Raw genomic sequence first — 17,158 nt, forward strand, 5'->3', positions numbered from 1 at the left:
GTCTGATTTCTCAACATAACTATTTATGCAGGGGCATGCATTTATCAATGAGGATCCGAGATTTCATGATAATAAACTTTATGGATTTGACTATCTACCTCTCTACGGAGGACCGACTACCCAAGTAAGAGTGTACGTCAGCCTCTGCTTGGCATCTGTAGCATCTCCAACGAAGCTATTCCGCGTCACGATGACCGTTGTTGTCAACGCATGGCCAATATAATTTAGTATTTTGCTAAGGGTCCCGTCATTGTGATTCTATGATATAAAATCAGCTCCAATTCTTATACCGTAGCCTTAAGAGGCTCCCGGCCAAGTAATCTTTTATTTCGATCAGGTAGTCCTCTGCTAAACTTACCAGATTTACTTACAAAGCAGTGAGAGCAAAGGAGTTTATTACTCTAAAGTGCACAGAGAGTCTGAAAGGAGGAGTTTATGTCATATTTTCACAACAAGATATCGCCATTGACACAAGGTAGTCCAATAGCAACAATAGACCTAGAGATATGTGTAGCTTCTTGGAATCATCCAGCACCGACCGCCCGCTCGACCTAACTAACCTACCTATCACACCAACCTCACAGACGGACAAAATGAAACAATGCCACACCCCGCAACAGCAACAACACTCCAACAAAGCCTATCCATCCTAAGGACCTTCCTCCTACCCGGCGCCATCCACTCACCACCCTCAATCCGCCGCTCCTTCACACTTGCGTCGTCCCTGTCCGCAAAACAGCTCCCTCCCCGACTCAAAATCGACGATGCCGACTTAACGGTATCCTACCTCAAGGGCACCGGCCCAGGGGGCCAGAAGATTGTACGCTACATTCACCACCCTTCATCTTTAATCCTCCTCTGATGCCTGCTCGCTAATAACCCCAACAGAACAAAACCAACTCCGCCGTCCAGCTCATCCACAAACCCACCGGTATAGTGGTGAAATCCCAAGCCACCCGCTCCAGGTCCCAGAATGAGAAAATCGCTCGGCAGATCTTGGCTGATAAGGTCGAGGAGTTGCTAAAGGGCGACGCGAGTCGGAATGCGATTCGGGCGGAGCGCGCACGCAAGAAGAAGGCGAGCAAGATGAAGAAGACTCGGCGGAAGTATCGGGATTTAGAGGAGGGGGCACAAAAGAACGAGCATGAGGATGGGGACGAGGTCGACTTAGAAGATGACGCAGGGGACGGTAGCGAAGGCCAAGGAGTGGCGCCTGACTATCGCCCGGATGCTGAAGATTCTACCACCAAGGAAACTTCTGATAACCACACCACTGAACAGAAGCAGCTCAGATGATCGGTCGTCTGCTGTATTTCTCTCGAAGGATCACTACGGGGTTCTCTGTCTAGCTGCGAAATAGCCGGTCTACACTTCGTCTCACTGTGCTACTGCCGGTCAGATATTGCACCCATCTTGTGGGCAAAACAGACTTTTTAAGGATCAATTGAACGTCTCTTGTGTAAGTCCCAAGGATGATTTTGTGTACTCTATGCACAAGTACATGAGACAAGCTGGAAACTCTAAAAATTATCTGGGAAAATTGTCATAAAAGGCATGAATGTGTTGTCACTTTTCTTGTCGACTCGGTTTGCTTGTCAACTCAGGCGTCGAATGCAGACCATGCACATCTTCTGCTACCGCTCATGCAATGTAGCTGCTCAACACTGTCCGCGCCTCGGCTCCCAGGCGCTCTTGTACGCACGCAGAGACCCGTCCATTATGCTTCTTGTCGGCCTCCTTCAAGTATCTGCCAACCCAAGCCTTAAGATCAGCGCCCGTTTCCGGCCATGGGTCCCTGGGCTGCGGTCGCACAGTGTTCAGCGCTGTGAACCCCACTCCGAAAGCCATATCCTCAACGTCATGTTCGGCAATGATGTCATCCTTGCTGGCGGGAAGAGGGGGAAGCTCCAACAATTTCAGTAAAGCCTCACATGTGAAGCCCCATCCCTTCTTGTACCGATTTACAAATGCTTCTGAGTTTGCAAGGGTCTTTGTGAAAGACAGTACGGCAGTCTTGCGGTCCAGTGGACGTGCCAGTTTCTGCGTTTCAGGGAGAATGATGTTGAGATAGATGGGGGTGAAAAGGCTGTTGTTTGTCAGTATATGTTAGAAATCCGCCATACACAAAATCATCTTAGACATACTCTGCTTGGACTTTATCTGTGACCTGGATAAAGTAATCTGCACTATAGCCCTTGTCGTCATGAGCGGAGATGAAGTGATAGAAGCGCACAAATCTGAGTGTGAGATGCTCGGTCTTGGAGTTTTGAAGGCGAGTGAGAATGACCTGCATGATAGAGACGAAATACTGCTCCAATGCCGTGCTAGAAGAAGGCGTCAGTATATAACAGACAAGATCGATCGTCCCGTTATCCACTTACGGTGGGAAGTTTGCGACGACACTCTCCAAAAGGTCAAATCCAAAGCCTTCATTGGCTTTGGTGGAAAGCAATTTTTGAAAGATACCAAGGATTGGAACCAGTTGCTGGCTTTCCAAGATGAACTGAGAGCCACGAGGGATAATAGAAGACAGTAGACGGACAAGGGCAGGAATGTTGCCCTTCGACTCCCACATAACAGGCATGAGGATGGGAGCGATCAGGTTCTGGTAGTAGTTGGGCAGGGACCCCGAAGGGTTGGCTTCCAAAAGAGCCGCAAAAAGCTGGAAGACGTATGGCATGAATTCTGCACACATGTTAACACTCAAGCATGTCCCCTAGCTCCTGTCCCGTTCTGATTGTACCATACCTTGAACATCACCCTGAAGGATATTTGCGAAAGGTGGGTAGAGCGCTTGTTCGAGCTTCTCGGAATTGGCCGGTGCAGCGAATCTGGAGGTTATCAGCTCTCTAAATCGAGAAAAGAGCGGAGAATGATGCCCATACCTAATGAATGCACCCATCGCTTCGAAGTGGAAATAATAGAAGCGGGGGTTGCTTGGATTTTTACTGATAACGTCAGTGATGTTAATGAGATGTTGAAGAACAATGTCTGTATATGGAACCACGTCTTCTTTGATAACAATCAGGACTCTCATGGCACATCTCATCAAGAACTCATTTTCCTGCACCTTCTCAGGGGCAGGGTCCTTCTGCATCAATGAGAAAATGTGCTGCAAAAGATCTTTCGCTAGAGGAGTGACAGTGGCGGGAGCAATAATCGGTTGGCCTTGGCCGTCTGCAAGGTAAAGCACTCTTTCGACGGCGATAGCTGCATAAGTATAGACAACAAAGTTCGGAGAACCTAGATGCTTGACCAGCAAAGGAAGAATTTCTTGCCACTGGTCTTTCGTGATGATACTGCGGAAGAGGTAAATGTACTTGATTGCATCGACCTTGAGGATGGGGTGGGCACTTTGATCGACAACCAGGTCCGCAGCAAGGTTCTTTTGGAAGAATTCGGTGATGCTGACAAGGGGGTTGGTCGCAGTGACACCGTGGCTTGCTGTGGGAACTCCCTTGGCCGCAATTGCAGAGAACAGATAAACTGCAGTGTCCTTGGCCTTCCAATTCGTGGCAGGGCTCTTCGCGTATTCAGCTAGATAGTGGTCGCTGTATCTGAGAACGACCTTAGTAACTGGCCCCTCGAATTGCTCTGCCAGCCGTCTCAAGAAGTCTGTGGCAGCCCGTCGTCTTGTTTCACTATCCGACCCTTCAAGATCCCGCCGGATAAATTCAATAGGCTCATCTTCGAAAAGCTCCTCATCTGACTCACGTAGACTCACGTTCGGTAGGACCACTTTCTCGACGATTTGGGCAAGGGTCTCTTCTGCCTGGAAGACCGATGCATGTTCCGGCATACCCGCAACTGAAGTCAAAAATTGAAGCGCTTTGCTGACGAGAATGTCATATTTTGTTTCTTGGCCAATGGTGGTCAAGAAGCTCCACGAGCTCTGCACAAATTGACCAACATGGGAACTGAATACGTCCATGTACTTCTGCACATAGAGCGTCAGAGCCTCAAAAATCCCAGCCCGCACGAACTCTAATTGGCCGGCCTCAGTGTCGTCGTCTGTGTGAAGCAAGGCATTGTCATATGTCAAATACTTAAGCAAAAGCGAAGCTATCCCTGAGAGGTTTTCCTCAAACATAGGAGGAAGATCATGGCAAGAGAGGTCGAACAGCAATTTCACCATCAGATTGAATTGTGTAAACCCCTGGATGAGATTTTCCTTGTTCGACTTGTTCTCCTCGAAGAACGAATCCAAGCCCTAATCAGAATCAGCATAACGGTCAGGTAATCATGGCGCCACGACGGTAATTGCCGAGTGAGCGATGAGAGGAGGAGCTTTACCTCAAAGAGAGCTAAAAATGGATTCCCAAATTTGTTTAGGACGTGGTTGATCTCTGTATACAGCTCGTTTGACTGGAACAACGGCCTCCATCTTTTGAAGATTGAATGTGCGACTTGCAGTACCCCGATATTGGCTGCGGGGTTCTTTGGCTGGAGTCTTGAAACAAGATCCTAGGAAAAGTCAGTACAGTTACAGGGCGACCAAAAAAACTGTCTGTACTACTCACATCTACAAGAGTGTCCCATCGCTCCCAGAAGTCACTGTCGGCAATCACGCTGACAGCTTCACCAAGCTGGGACTGGATACCTGCCGGAACAGAAATCATCAAGCTGATCAGCTCCCGCTTGATGGTCGCGACCTCGTCCAGCTGGAGTTTGTAGTTTCCATCCTCATCGGTCCAGTTTCGCTTAATAAAGTTCTTGAAGCATAGAGCACTGGCGAGGCGGGTGTTGTAGGGGTATGAAGTAGATGCCGTGATCTGGAGGAGCTGCAAAGAAAAGCCGGGCTTCTGTTCCTCCTGGCGAAGAGTAGCCTCAGCTGCAAAAAGATCAGACAATCCGTCGCAGAATACACATACAAGTCAGACAAGCCTGATTTTCCCATACCTTGTTTGTTTTGCCTTGGGTCCAAGCTTGCTTCAAGGAGCTGGGCAACAGCTCCGAGATCCGCAGCCATTTTTCGAGAAGTGGGGTGTAATTATGGTAGAGTTCACGTAGAAAACAGTGTGACAATCTTTCAAAAGATGCAATTTGAGAAAAAGGGAAGAAGGAAAAGAGTGGTTTTGTGCGGGCAGGAGATTCCTTCAACTTGTCTGTACAAAAAAAAAAAAGCCCTTCTCAAAGCTGTCAGAGCTTAGTTCATATGAGGCAGTTTGTTTAGTGGTTGCTTTGGTTGCTTTGGGAATTTACAAGGCGGTCAGCACTGATGGCGGGGTGTTTCTGCCCATCAGGTGATAGAACGGATTAACCTTTTCCATCTCCGCCAGAGCATGTTCATCATCGATCCATTTTGAGGGGAAAGGTGTCTTGGCACACTTTTGCTTGAATGGGAACCTGATATCATTGCTTCTGGCTGTGCTCGAAAAAAGTCTGTTCAGGGCTGTCTCCTTGTTCCTGTGGCTGGTGTTTTAGTTTGAACTTTGAGAAGAAAAAGCGTTCTTGTCTACTTTTAAAGAGTCAGCTTTGTCTTTTGGAGACATCCGTCATTGCCGCTACAGCTGTCATATCTGGATGAAGCTTTGTATTACCTTTCAGCCTCCTGATGTTGTGAACACCTGACTTAGAACTCCTTAGGAAGGGTATGTGGATTCCCTGTGACACGACTCTGAGCTATTGCAAACAAGGCGAACCCATGCTGATCAGTCGGTGTCCCAGATATATAACCTCCTGACCTAGACCTTGTATATACCTCCCGTCCTTGAGGACGCATGTCTCCCGATGAAGCTCCGGTACTGTCTCCTTATAAAAGCACCGCTGCAAGTTTTGTAGACGTCTTCAAAACGCTAGGTGTCGCCCGTTCCAGATCGCAATCCCCACTTTCGCTGCAGGACAGCAGTCATTCCTTGTCGCATACGACGGATGGGCGGAGAAACAATTTCCTCGTACTCGGATTCGAATCAATGCATCGTGGTAGCGTCGTTTCCAGTTCCTCGGACACTCCCGGTGCCCCGGATTTCGAAACGTCTCTCAGGAATCTGTCGCAGACACAAAATCTAGCTCATGCCATCGACGAGGCGGAGCATGTCTCCAGATCCCTGCAGTGGTTCACTTCAGACCAGTCCGTTGCGCTATGGGAGGCTGGTTCCTACCTCATCCACAATCCGGACTCGCCCGACGCTCGACGAACTGGGTCAATGTTGATAGAGGCTGTTGCAGCACGTCAGGATCTATCGCCTTCAGGTCGGCGTATCGTCTTTGAAGCAATTTCATGCTCGTCAGAGCCGGATGTAATACCAGCCCGTGTCCAATCGTTGATATCGCTTTCGGATCACGGCAGGAAGTTGGACTTCACATCGTCGTCTATCCTTCCCATCCTTTCGTCATGCGCTGTCCCACTGTATGAGCTCATCTCATCGGCCCGACTGAAAGCTCGGAAAGCCAAGGTGGGCAAAGTGAATGGACTTGGTTATGATGAAACAGCATTAGATGATTTGTTGCAGTTCGCTGTTGATTTGATCACGCTGCAACGGAAGCGTCCAAGCGCTGAAGAGGTCGAGTCGTTGCTTGATCAAATTTTTGTGATTTGCAAAAGGACGAGCGTTGCCGCCGACATCAAAAACTCACTGGCAGTATTCGATGCCGTCATACTCTATGCAGACGTTCCAGACGGGAGTTTTGTCCCTATGCTAGAGGTTCTGTGCAGTATTCACGCTTCCGTGAAGTCCCTATCTGGGCCTACCTCGAGAGCTGTCAGGAACCTTGCAAAGTCGAGATGGCAGACAGAAATGATCAACACTCTTGATTCGTTTCTGATGGAGTCGTCTGGGGAAGAGAGTCGCAATATCAACGTTTTGCGCGGTACAGTGTACATTTTCACAGACTTGATTCGCGCTCATGGTCAGGATGGCATACCGCAGCTTCACTTTGAGCATCTAATGGATTGTCTCGAGGTGGTGATTCGTAAAGATGATAGTCGCTTAGAAGCGGATGTGCTGGAGTTGTGTTTGAACATTTTGGATGGCGATTTCGCTCACGTGGCTCTGGAAAGCGGCTGGTCGGGGTTTGTGAGGGTTCTCAACTCTTGCTCGCTCAGAGCTGTTGGTGAACCTGAAGAGCGCGCCGCCTCGATTTCTAGTTCGCAGTCACCCCTCTCAAAAACCAGCACGTCTGAAGACGCAAAATCGAATATCCTGGCCAACGCGGTTCAAATCGCGGCCACAGTCGAAACCCTCTGGGACCGTTTGAGCAGAGAGCAAAAATTGGAATCTACACGGTTCCTGATGAACCTGTGTGAGCACACTGACCCGTCGCAGGCTGAGCTTGTCATCAACACGACGAGATCCGAAAATCTCTGTCTCCCTTCTAACTCAGACTGGGTCAATCATTGTCAGAGATTGATTCGCTGCTTCATCCGGTCTCGCAACAAGCCATCTGATATCCGAATTTCGGCCTTGGATCTCCTGAAGGAAGCGTTCTCGACCTACGATGCGTTAGTTCTTTTCGAGCGAGAGGGGTTGCTCCACCTCATGCTTGAAAAGTTCAGTGAGGAAGATGACATCCTATTCCTAGAATCACTAGTAGCTTTTATCGTTGATACCTCCATCCTTGTTACCGACGACGCTACCTTCAAGTTGCTGGTAGATACCTTGAGTTCACCCATGAACAAGGATCTCGACAACTCCGAGCTTTTCAGCATCCCGGCTTCCGATGCATCTTCGCCTCAACGTCGCTCATCTACGGAACTGGTGTCCGTCCTACATCCTGCTAGCTCTCATCATCACGCGCTGGAATTGTCTCTCTCAAGCGTTTGTACCGCTGGACTTGTCAAAATGTTCCTTAGATCGCTCAATACGTCAGCCAGCAAAGCGATTACAGTGTTCGAGAAGCTTCTCAACATCGCGCAGTCCCTTGAACGACCTGCAGATTGCCGTCTAAATGTTCTTAGATTATTGTTCAGACTCCGATGTGATTCATCTGGCGCTGTTATAGTAATATCGATGTCTGAGAACGATTTTTTGGTGGACGCTTCGGGTCGAGGTGGTCTTGATAGTAGCGCTAGATCACAGGCTTCTGAAAGTGCAGTTGGGGATCATAGTACAAGTGAGGAGAACTTGCGATTGACCGCTCAAGGAAGGCAGTCTATAAGCAGGGAATCACTTGCAAACATCTTATCCAGATCCGCTGGTCGGAACACTGCAGCTCATTCCCGTTCATCGGTCTTAACGCCGCCAGTCTGGACGTTCGCCTCATCACAAGTTCTACCCGAGAATCCACCGGCCGATTCGAGTCCTTACGTGTACGCTTATACGACCCCCGACCTGTCGCCTCAGTCTGAACACGAATCTACTCAGAAAGTCGCGTTGAAGGCCAACATGTGGTTGGAGACCGTCATAACGCTGCTCCTTCGAGAAAAGAGTTGGGAAATCTATAGCTACGTGCTGACCCATCTGGCTCCGCAGCTTAGCAACCGAGGCCTTTTCCGCAACGCTGTTCCTCAAATAAAACTACTACGCAGCGTAATGTGCGATCAAGTCAAGAACGAATCGTTTCGAGAGCCCCCAGCGTCCACGGGTGTCAAGAAAACGGACGTGGCTGGCTATATTTTCGATTGCCTCTCCGTGCTGGTCAGTTATCACGAGGTCTTCGCCAAGAGCGAGGAAGATGAGCTCGTACGCGCCTTTATGATGGGCATCATAGGATCTTGGGGAGATACATCTCGCAGATGTGTACATGCGCTTTCTGTGTGTTGCCATGAAATTCCACTTTCTGTGACGAAATCGTTGAATGGCATATTCGACAAGATGGCAAAAGTGATTACTATGTCCAATCTAGCAGTACACATTCTCGAGTTTCTGTCCCTCCTTGCACGGCTGCCAGATGTCTACGTCAATTTGCGCGAGGAAGAGATCCGAACCGTTTTCGGCATCTGCATTCGCTTCCTCCAGACCTCGAGAGAGCATCGCTTGAGGGCTGGTGACTCGTCAAATCGGCCCAGCCAGGCCTCGACACGGCTTGCTGGCGGTGTCAAAGAGATTGCAGTGACGCCAGTCGAGCCCTCTGATCCATCACAGCAAGATGGGATGTCGAGGTACATCTACACTCTGACTCATCATGTCATGGTCTTCTGGTTTTTGTCCTTGAAACTTCAGGATCGGGCAAAACATGTCAACTGGATTACCAGCAGACTCATCTTCAAGGATGAACATGGGCAGGAAAGGGTTGAAGAACAGAGCCAGGTCTTCATTGATCTGATGCAGAGAGTTGCATTCTCCGATTTGGGTGAGACTATTCCATATGAGACGTTCCCTCCATCGCCCTCGGATGGACCCGTGTCCAAAAAGTCGTGGGTCGTGGGTATGAGCATAGTCACCGTGGAGACAGCTGGAGTATCTGGCTTGACTCAAATTACGAAGCGACAAGCTTCTGGAACTACTTATGCGATGTACCAGCAGCGGACAGCCCCTGTGCTTCCTCATCAAGTGCCGACCTCACCTGATGCGCATGCCCACTCAGACGATATGCGCACTGCTGTACTTCCTTCTCACGTGCTACTGCAGCTGACGACCACAGCATTTCCTACACCCACCGTAATGCAACCGATTCCACTTCCTGATGACGACATGACTCGCAGAGCGCTAAGCATTTTTGACCGCAACGACATTGTCGATGGCCATAAAATAGGCGTCATTTACATAGACAACGGCCAAACGACCGAGTCGGAGATTCTCTCTAATACCGTTGGAAGCCCTGACTACGAGTACTTCCTTTCCGGTCTGGGGACCAAGGTACCGATTAGAGGAGCACAGTTCAACACCCAGGGATTGCATCCCGACGTGGATGGCGAGTTCACTTATGCTTGGAGAGATAGAGTGACCGAGATTGTGTACCACGTCGCAACGGTGATGCCCACCGATTTCGATAGAGATCCTGCTTGTATCAACAAAAAGCGGCATATCGGGAACGACTTCGTCAATATCATCTTTAATCGGTCCAATATTCCATTCAATTTCAACACGATTGCGTCTCAGTTCAACTTCATCAATATCGTCATTAGTCCAGTCTGCCGCGTCGCATCTGGATCTGGTGCCGCAACTCCGACGGCCAGTGATTTTGAACAGACGTCCTACACTGTGAAGGTCATGAGCAAGCCTGGACTGCCTGAGATCTCGCCCGCCTCGACTCTCAAGGTCATTTCTGGAAAGAACCTCGCAGCCTTTGTGCGCATCCTTGCGTTGAATGCATCCGTGTTTTCCCTCGTATGGAACAGTCAAGGAGGTGAGCATGTTTCCTCTTGGCGCAATCGCCTCCGCGAGATCAAGCGGCTCAGAGAACGGGCACTGGGATCGCAGTTGCAGACGTCAGAGGCTGCGGAGGGTGCCTACCCTGGTCAACGACGCAACACCAAGCCCAACATTTTCTCCGAAGAGGTGCCTACGCGAGTGGCTCCTGTCAAAACTGACTTCGCTACTGATTGGAATGCCGCTGCAGATGCCAACATTTTGCAGAACTTGGACTTTTCTCGTTGGGGCCGTTAAAAGGCGATATATCTTTCGTATTGGTCTCCAGTAATATCAGTCGCAATACAAAACTGCTTTGGATGATCCAAAAGAAACCGGTTGAAGAAGAGGATTGAGGGTTGATGGAAGGAGAGGAGTAAAAAATGAATGTGTGATGCCCCTTTACCTGCTTGATGATTTCTAGGCTCCAAGACTTCTCCATGCAGTACGTTCTTTGTTATTTAATGATCCACACACCTGTGTCAATACCCCCTGAATGTCATGAAAAGTTTTTGTTTTCTTTTCTTTCTCTCCTGGAGTATCCTTTTCTTATCCCCTGTATATGACCTGACCTGGCTATTACTAGTATTCCTGTATTATTTGCTTGTCTGTAGCAGACTGCACACGATGATGAATTCCTGATTCAACACATGCCACTCCTAGAAGGTTGACTCATGTGATAAACTTACTGAAAACTTGGATCCCTATGATAGCATTTTTCGAAGATAATTACAGATTACTTTTCTTTCTGAGACTGAAAGAATAATAGAAAAGTCTTGGTATGGACACCAAAGTTTGTAGAATCGGGTTGTCGAGATCTAAGAGCAACACCACAACGATGAGTAGATTAGGGCAAATTATTTATTTACATAAGGCATTTGTGGAGATGAGTGAGAGGACGGTAGTAAACCGCAGTACTTAATAGTCACCATAAAAGCTTTCAGAAAGATCTTTCGGATAGTTTATCTATTTCACTTCACGATTCCTACTTTCACCGTCTATCTCATGCCTTCAACAAATTGATTATGGTCAATTGAATGGCGCTAAAAGACAATAAAGCATGCTATCGAACCTCAGCCGAGGGTATCTTTCTTTGCGAAACAATAGAAAAAGCGCAAAGACGCAAACAAAGAACAAGATACCTAAACGCCACGCAAATTATGCTGAAAATGCAAGATGCCCGCTGATGATATCCCCGAACAGATCAAGATAGAAGCACTTCTAAGAAACAATGTGTGGATCCCTTAGGCAGATGACAAGGAAAATAATGCGGAGTAAAGGGGAAAAGGTTCGGACGCATGAAAACGCTTTTGACCGTTGTCTTTGTTCTAAACCCAGAACCAAGCTTAAGAAGAACGCCAGCGCTAGATGATCGACGAAGAATGATGCCAATGAGATGGATAAAAAGTATGATCGAGATGTGGATATGGTTTGGAGAAACGCAGTTTGTACTCAATCCCTTGGGTTTCCCAACCCGCGAAGTGCAACTCGCCTGCTGGAACCAGCTCGACCAATATCGCTGATGCTTCTGGATTTGGGCAAGGTGCGGGCTCTGGCGCTAACAGGCTCTTGCTCATGCGTTGGTAAGATATATTTGACCGGTCTCGAGGAAGAGCTCCTTCGAGCTTGACCAAGTACATCTTCCACCCATGCCTCACTTTCCGGGCTGATTGAGACACGACGTGATCTTGGTGTTGGGCCTGCTAGACCCAGGGGTATCGACGGCGAATTCGTGAACGTTCCACGGTGGTTTTCGCTCGCAAATGATGTGCCACCGAAGGAGTTAGTAGAAGAAACCGAGAGCCGTCGGTGCGAGGAGACGGTGGACAATGGGGAATACGAGGTCATCAATGCCTGACCGGCGCTAACGGAACGGAAGTCCGGCCGATCTGACACGTTCGACACTCGCCGCGTTTTGCGAACAGCAAGCGAGGATGAGGGCCGATTACTTATAACGGATGCGGGTCGGGACGGCGTTCTGCGTCCAGTGTTGGCGGTCGGTGTGAGTGTGCTGCCTGGTGATGAATGGGCGGGAGTTCCACGGGAAGAAAGGCCTTGAACCTCGGCGCGCGGTGTTTCGGATACAGTCCGACAACCGTGGTGGATAGCGTACTCCCTGAGATATTCGGCTAAGTCGGCCCATCCGCCTCCAACACGAACCATCACACGTTCACCCTTTTCTCCCACGGTGCGAATGAATAGCTTGGTAGGAGCAGCCTTACCACCGCGATGCAAATGATACAACTTCACGGAGCCGTCTTCCGGCGCATGAGAATGCCTCCTGCGAGAGGGAGCTGCGGTTAGCGTCAATGAAGGTGTAGGCGTGCCGCTGCGCGATAAGGCTCCCTGTGGGGTCATCGAGCGGAAGCGCTCGCCATGTTTCAATGGCAGGGAAGGCGCCACAGAAGCCTCGTCAAATTCGTGGTCTCCAGAAGAGACTAGGTGAATGCGGGCAGGAATAGTGTTCAGTATCGAGCTTATTTTCTCATCCAGTTCATTCTTTGGTCTCCTCATCTGTTTACTGGGAGTCGGGGATCTCGATGTTCCCTTTCTTGAAAAGCTAGTGTCTCCCAAAGCCCGCGAGTTGGAATTGTAAGCACCAATGTTCTCAAGGCTAGGATGTGTAGTCATTTGCTTTCGTATACGGACGGCGTCGTTACCAACAGTAGGTTCCGATGGAGGGATTGGAATGACAGAGTTTCTGGCAAAAGCGTTCGTGTTAAGTGCCCAGGCTTTAGACGGCTTAGGGGTAGCGTCATCGAGTTCCGAAGTGGCTTGTCTTCCCTGAGAAAGTCCCAGGTGTTGACTTGCGAGGAGTTTCAAGCTATTAGTCGGCGCGGTTGAGCTATCCTTTGGTGACTGTAAGTCCGTTGCATGCTGCTCGCTTTGAGGACGCAGGTCGACGGAAGCATCTGAGGCTCGTCGATTGCTGAGGGTACCATTCAAATCACCTCCAGCCTCGCTCTCGTACTGCATGTCGAATCTTTCATTGATGAATCTTTGCAGAGGAAGGCTCAGGGCCCGGTTATGCGACATGGTTGCGTTAGGAACTTTCTGGTTGTCTAACCGGCGCAAGCGCTCTTCACGCAGAGTATGGTCGGTACCAACAGATACATAATCAGATGCTTGTGAAAGGTCTTGGAAGGGTGGTGGTGTTTCGAGAAGCAGTGGTGTCCCATTCGAAGACGCGGTGTGAGGCTCACGGATGCCTGGACTAGATGTAAGGGAGGGATAATCCGAAAGGGAGCCCGCAGATGCGGTGGAAGTTCGTCGAGCCCGCGATTTGGGGTTTCCTTTGCCAATATATAAGCTCTGCGGCCTGGTTTTCGAAAGTTTGATGGGACTTTCCAAGCGAATCTTGGGGGGAGGAGCTGTCTCCGAGGCCCGTTGTGGTTCACCGCTGTAGACGGCAGACTCCTTGTCATCGCGAGAATTAGACGCTGGCTTCCCAAATTCTGGCGTCGAAGTTGTGGATGCAGAAGGCGACTCTTCTCTCTTGAGTGACATAGAAGTAGAAGGCGCTCCAGTTGTAGCTGCTTCGGCTATGACGCTTGCCAGAGTTGCTGCTTCGTTTTCGATCGGCGACGATTTCTCGGAACCAGACGGGTCAACTGCTGCTCTTGCTATATCTGCACTCAGGCCCTGATGATCAAGCCTGTTGCCTGTGAGTCGCTCAGCCGCAGCTGTCGCATCGCTGAATGCAATTTCTGTAAAGTTGCTCGAAACCGTGGGAGCAACCTTGCCCTTCAATGGTCCAATTGAAAGTTGACGATCAGAGTCAGAAGGCACCGCGACGAGGGGTAATCCCTCTGAAAATTGTTTCCTTCTTTCCTGAATGTTGTCTTCAGCTGTGGTGTTGCTTGTTTGATGCTCATTGATGCCACAAACAGCACCTGTCCGCTCCATCGATGTGCCTGTCGTAGGTAGTGAGGATGTTTCCGACTCTGGAATCCGGAAGGAATCATTCTTTAAACTGGCAAAGCTGGGTTCTTCTGGGGGTGCATTCTTGTGCTCTTTGTAAATGGACTTCGCCGACCCTGAAGCGATAGATGGTACTCCCCGAACAGATACAGATAGTTGCGAACCGCACAACTTCTCCTCAACATGTGAGACAAGAGATGTATTCTCTTGTAGGGGCTCGGATGGAACAGATAAGGACTCAACTGCAGGCCGGTTTGCGATAAAATGGTCATTTGTCAGGGAACATTGAAGGTCACGAGACACCTGATGTTTCTCGGTTATCGAGCTTGTGTCGTCAGTCTCTTCTCCCGAAGATTGCTCTATGGAAGCTGGACATTCCTGTTCGGGAATTTCTGGCAGCGTAGTATTTCCATGGGTTTGAGCTGCAGCCTCTCTATTCTCTTCAAACGATACCTTCTCTGAAACGGCATCAGATATGACCTGTAGAACCTGACGAACGCAAGGAGCCGAATGAGATGGGGGGTCGTCCGATGGCTCGTCTGAGGATCCTCCAATAGAATTATCAGAGGCGTCTTCTGAGGAGCTTTTCATGATTTCCGAAGACTTCGGTTGACACAAGTCCACATCAACGGGTGATACAGTATCTATCACGATTTTGATTGCACTTTGTTCTGGAGGCTCATTCACTAGCTCCGCACCCTCTTTTGCTGTTGATGTAGCGTCCGTGTTAGGTGCAGGCAAACTCACAAACTCACTCGGGTCAAGATTGGATTGCGAGGGATCCGAAGTATTGAGCACCTGTTCAGAGTTTTGATTGTGCGTAACAGGATCAGAGATATCTTCCACCAACGAGTGGACATCGTCGCTTTCGTTGATGGTTTCCATAGGAAGCGAGCAATTGGATTGTGGGAACGGGTCGGATGAATCCGCAACTGGAGGCTCAGAATCTTCCTCTTCAGGAATGTTTGACAGCCGATTCTGTTTATTCTGCATACGTTGAGCTTCTTTTGATTTACTCGTCGTCGTCTTCAGGCGTAGCCATTCATTCTCAACCGTACGCTTTTCAGCCTCCATAACCCAGGTGCTAAAATCAGACTCAACAGCCTCCAGCTCGTCAATCCAATTTTCCGGGAGTGAATCCTGTCGACCCTCGAGCGCGTCAAGGATATTATCCATTCGTCTGCCCACCGAGAGTACTATCGCCTCAAGTCCAGCTCGCTTGGCATGATAGTTTTCTCTCGAATATAGGGGATCATTTTCAGAAGGAGGAGAAGGAGCTTTCAACAGTTCCATCGCAGAGTCCACCTCGGACCGAGCAAGATGCAAAGCTCGTAGGAGGCCTGGAATCTGGCGAAGCACTAATAGTCGAATGTCCCATGTTGTAAGGAGGCTATTCAGCCGGGACAAAAGAGGAAGGGCTCGAAGAATGGTGGCGGTGATGACGGCAGTGAAATCGCTCAATTGAACGTAGGTTAGAGGAGGAGGCATGGACACGGTGCTATTGGATGACGAGGGCCGAGACCGCGCTGGAATGTGGGCATTGAGTACATGTTCCTTGAGTTCGTCAACGTCCAATGTTTCCATCCCATCTCGAATTTCTTCAATGCGATCCTCATGCTGCTTAACCACGACCGAGGGTAAGCTGCCATAGTAGATGTGTTCCTCAGAGTCGATACTACTCGAAGATGGCGGCATGAAACCTTTTCCTAGTTCAGCATCGGCTCGTTTCGGCCAGTCCCATGCCTGCAGCTCCCGATACCACTCGCCGAGCTTCTGAGCTGCTATAGCCGCGCGGATTCCCAGGGCGCGTTCCGCCGGGGAGACTTGTGAGATACTCTTCCAGAGAATGTCATGAGCAGCTTTCTCATTCTTGGGTACCGCATCGGTGGAGGTTAGTGCCAGCAAGGTGGACTCGGGAGAAAGGTTGCTGAGCAAAGGGTCAATCGTTTCATATTTCGGAGCAGCAGAACGGTCGGGAGATCGAGATAATGAGCGTTTACGATAATGATGAGATTCGGTGGGAGAGAATCGAACCGACGGGCGAACAGGGCTGACACGACTGGTTGCCATTTCGGGAAAGGGGTCGTCACCAGCTTAGATCGACGGCTCACAAAGGCCGGGCGGAAAGATTACCGAGGAGTGGATGTATATTTCAACAGACGGAGGTCGAGATGCGGTATCAGTGATGGTAGGAGAGAGAGAATACCGCTGAGTGAGCATGCTGAGCCGCGATCCCGCTGAAGCTGACGAAGGCGTTTGGCGAGGTTGGTGTATAGGGACTGAAAGCGACAGCGTACGGAGTAGATCGAGCAGAATCGAAGTACAGAGAAACTGGAGCGGAGATGATTCTGAGGAACGAGAGATACTTTATGACGATAGTGAGAGACAGGATGAAAAGGAAGAAGAGTTAACAGGTCGGATAGGTCACAAACGGCACTGGAACGGGGAATATTATGAGGTTGGCCGGGGGGAAAGTAGGGAAAGGCTGGGATCGACCAAGTCGGGATGGCAGCAGCAGAGGGGAAACGAGTGTAATGTCGGAGACCAGCTCATTAATAGTTGGGTCTCAATGACGGAATTGATAACAACCAACCACTTGCATCAAGAGTAGCAGCATTATCTGTGCATGCATGGAGAAAAGAGGAGAGAGAGTTTTGATGGTGTTGTTGTGGTGACCTGGAGACGGAGATCCTTAAGCTAGCTAGCTACTTTACTAAGGGTTGACGGCGACGCGCGGATACTCAAGTGGACCTTACTATTCACTAGTAGACTAAATCCATACTTACTAGCTATCTAGGCAATAATATCAGGGGGTTTTCGCTAGAAGAAGTATTTTTGGATAATTCCCCGTTAAAAGGCACTAAGAATTTCCCATTAGGGTATTGTGTATTGTATTTGCTCTATGGAGTCCTGAATATGCATCCTGCACTCGTTCTCTGGCCGACGCGTATGCTATTTACTTATTTATCGCTACAGAGACTTACGAAACATACATATTGACAGCTGCC

At 49.4% G+C, this 17,158-nt stretch overlaps 4 protein-coding genes across 4 annotated transcripts; 2 read left to right on the forward strand and 2 right to left on the reverse strand.

Annotated features, from left to right (window-relative positions):
* Positions 1–601: 601 nt before the first annotated feature.
* On the forward strand, positions 602–1,296 carry Aud_005004 (peptide chain release factor family protein; the record flags this gene model as incomplete). Its single annotated transcript, XM_043289940.1, has 2 exons — positions 602–820; positions 889–1,296. The coding sequence occupies 2 exons, from the start codon at positions 602–604 to the stop codon at positions 1,294–1,296; spliced, it is 627 nt and encodes a 208-aa protein (XP_043145875.1).
* A 345-nt stretch (positions 1,297–1,641) lies between these two features.
* On the reverse strand, positions 1,642–4,969 carry Aud_005005 (putative chromosome segregation protein Cse1; the record flags this gene model as incomplete). Its single annotated transcript, XM_043289941.1, has 8 exons — positions 1,642–2,086; positions 2,145–2,324; positions 2,382–2,685; positions 2,749–2,831; positions 2,886–4,210; positions 4,294–4,464; positions 4,521–4,831; positions 4,900–4,969. 8 exons carry the CDS (start codon positions 4,967–4,969, stop codon positions 1,642–1,644), a joined length of 2,889 nt encoding a protein of 962 aa, XP_043145876.1.
* A 751-nt stretch (positions 4,970–5,720) lies between these two features.
* On the forward strand, positions 5,721–10,487 carry Aud_005006 (putative GTPase activating protein (Tsc2); the record flags this gene model as incomplete). Its single annotated transcript, XM_043289942.1, has 1 exon — positions 5,721–10,487. The coding sequence occupies one exon, from the start codon at positions 5,721–5,723 to the stop codon at positions 10,485–10,487; it is 4,767 nt and encodes a 1,588-aa protein (XP_043145877.1).
* Positions 10,488–11,681: 1,194 nt separating this feature from the next.
* On the reverse strand, positions 11,682–16,220 carry Aud_005007 (GAS2 domain protein; the record flags this gene model as incomplete). Its single annotated transcript, XM_043289943.1, has 1 exon — positions 11,682–16,220. One exon carries the CDS (start codon positions 16,218–16,220, stop codon positions 11,682–11,684), a length of 4,539 nt encoding a protein of 1,512 aa, XP_043145878.1.
* Positions 16,221–17,158: the final 938 nt, after the last annotated feature.

This window comes from Aspergillus udagawae (genome assembly GCF_001078395.1).
Source record: "Aspergillus udagawae IFM 46973 DNA, scaffold_3, whole genome shotgun sequence".
Classification (NCBI taxonomy): Eukaryota; Fungi; Ascomycota; class Eurotiomycetes; order Eurotiales; family Aspergillaceae; genus Aspergillus; species Aspergillus udagawae.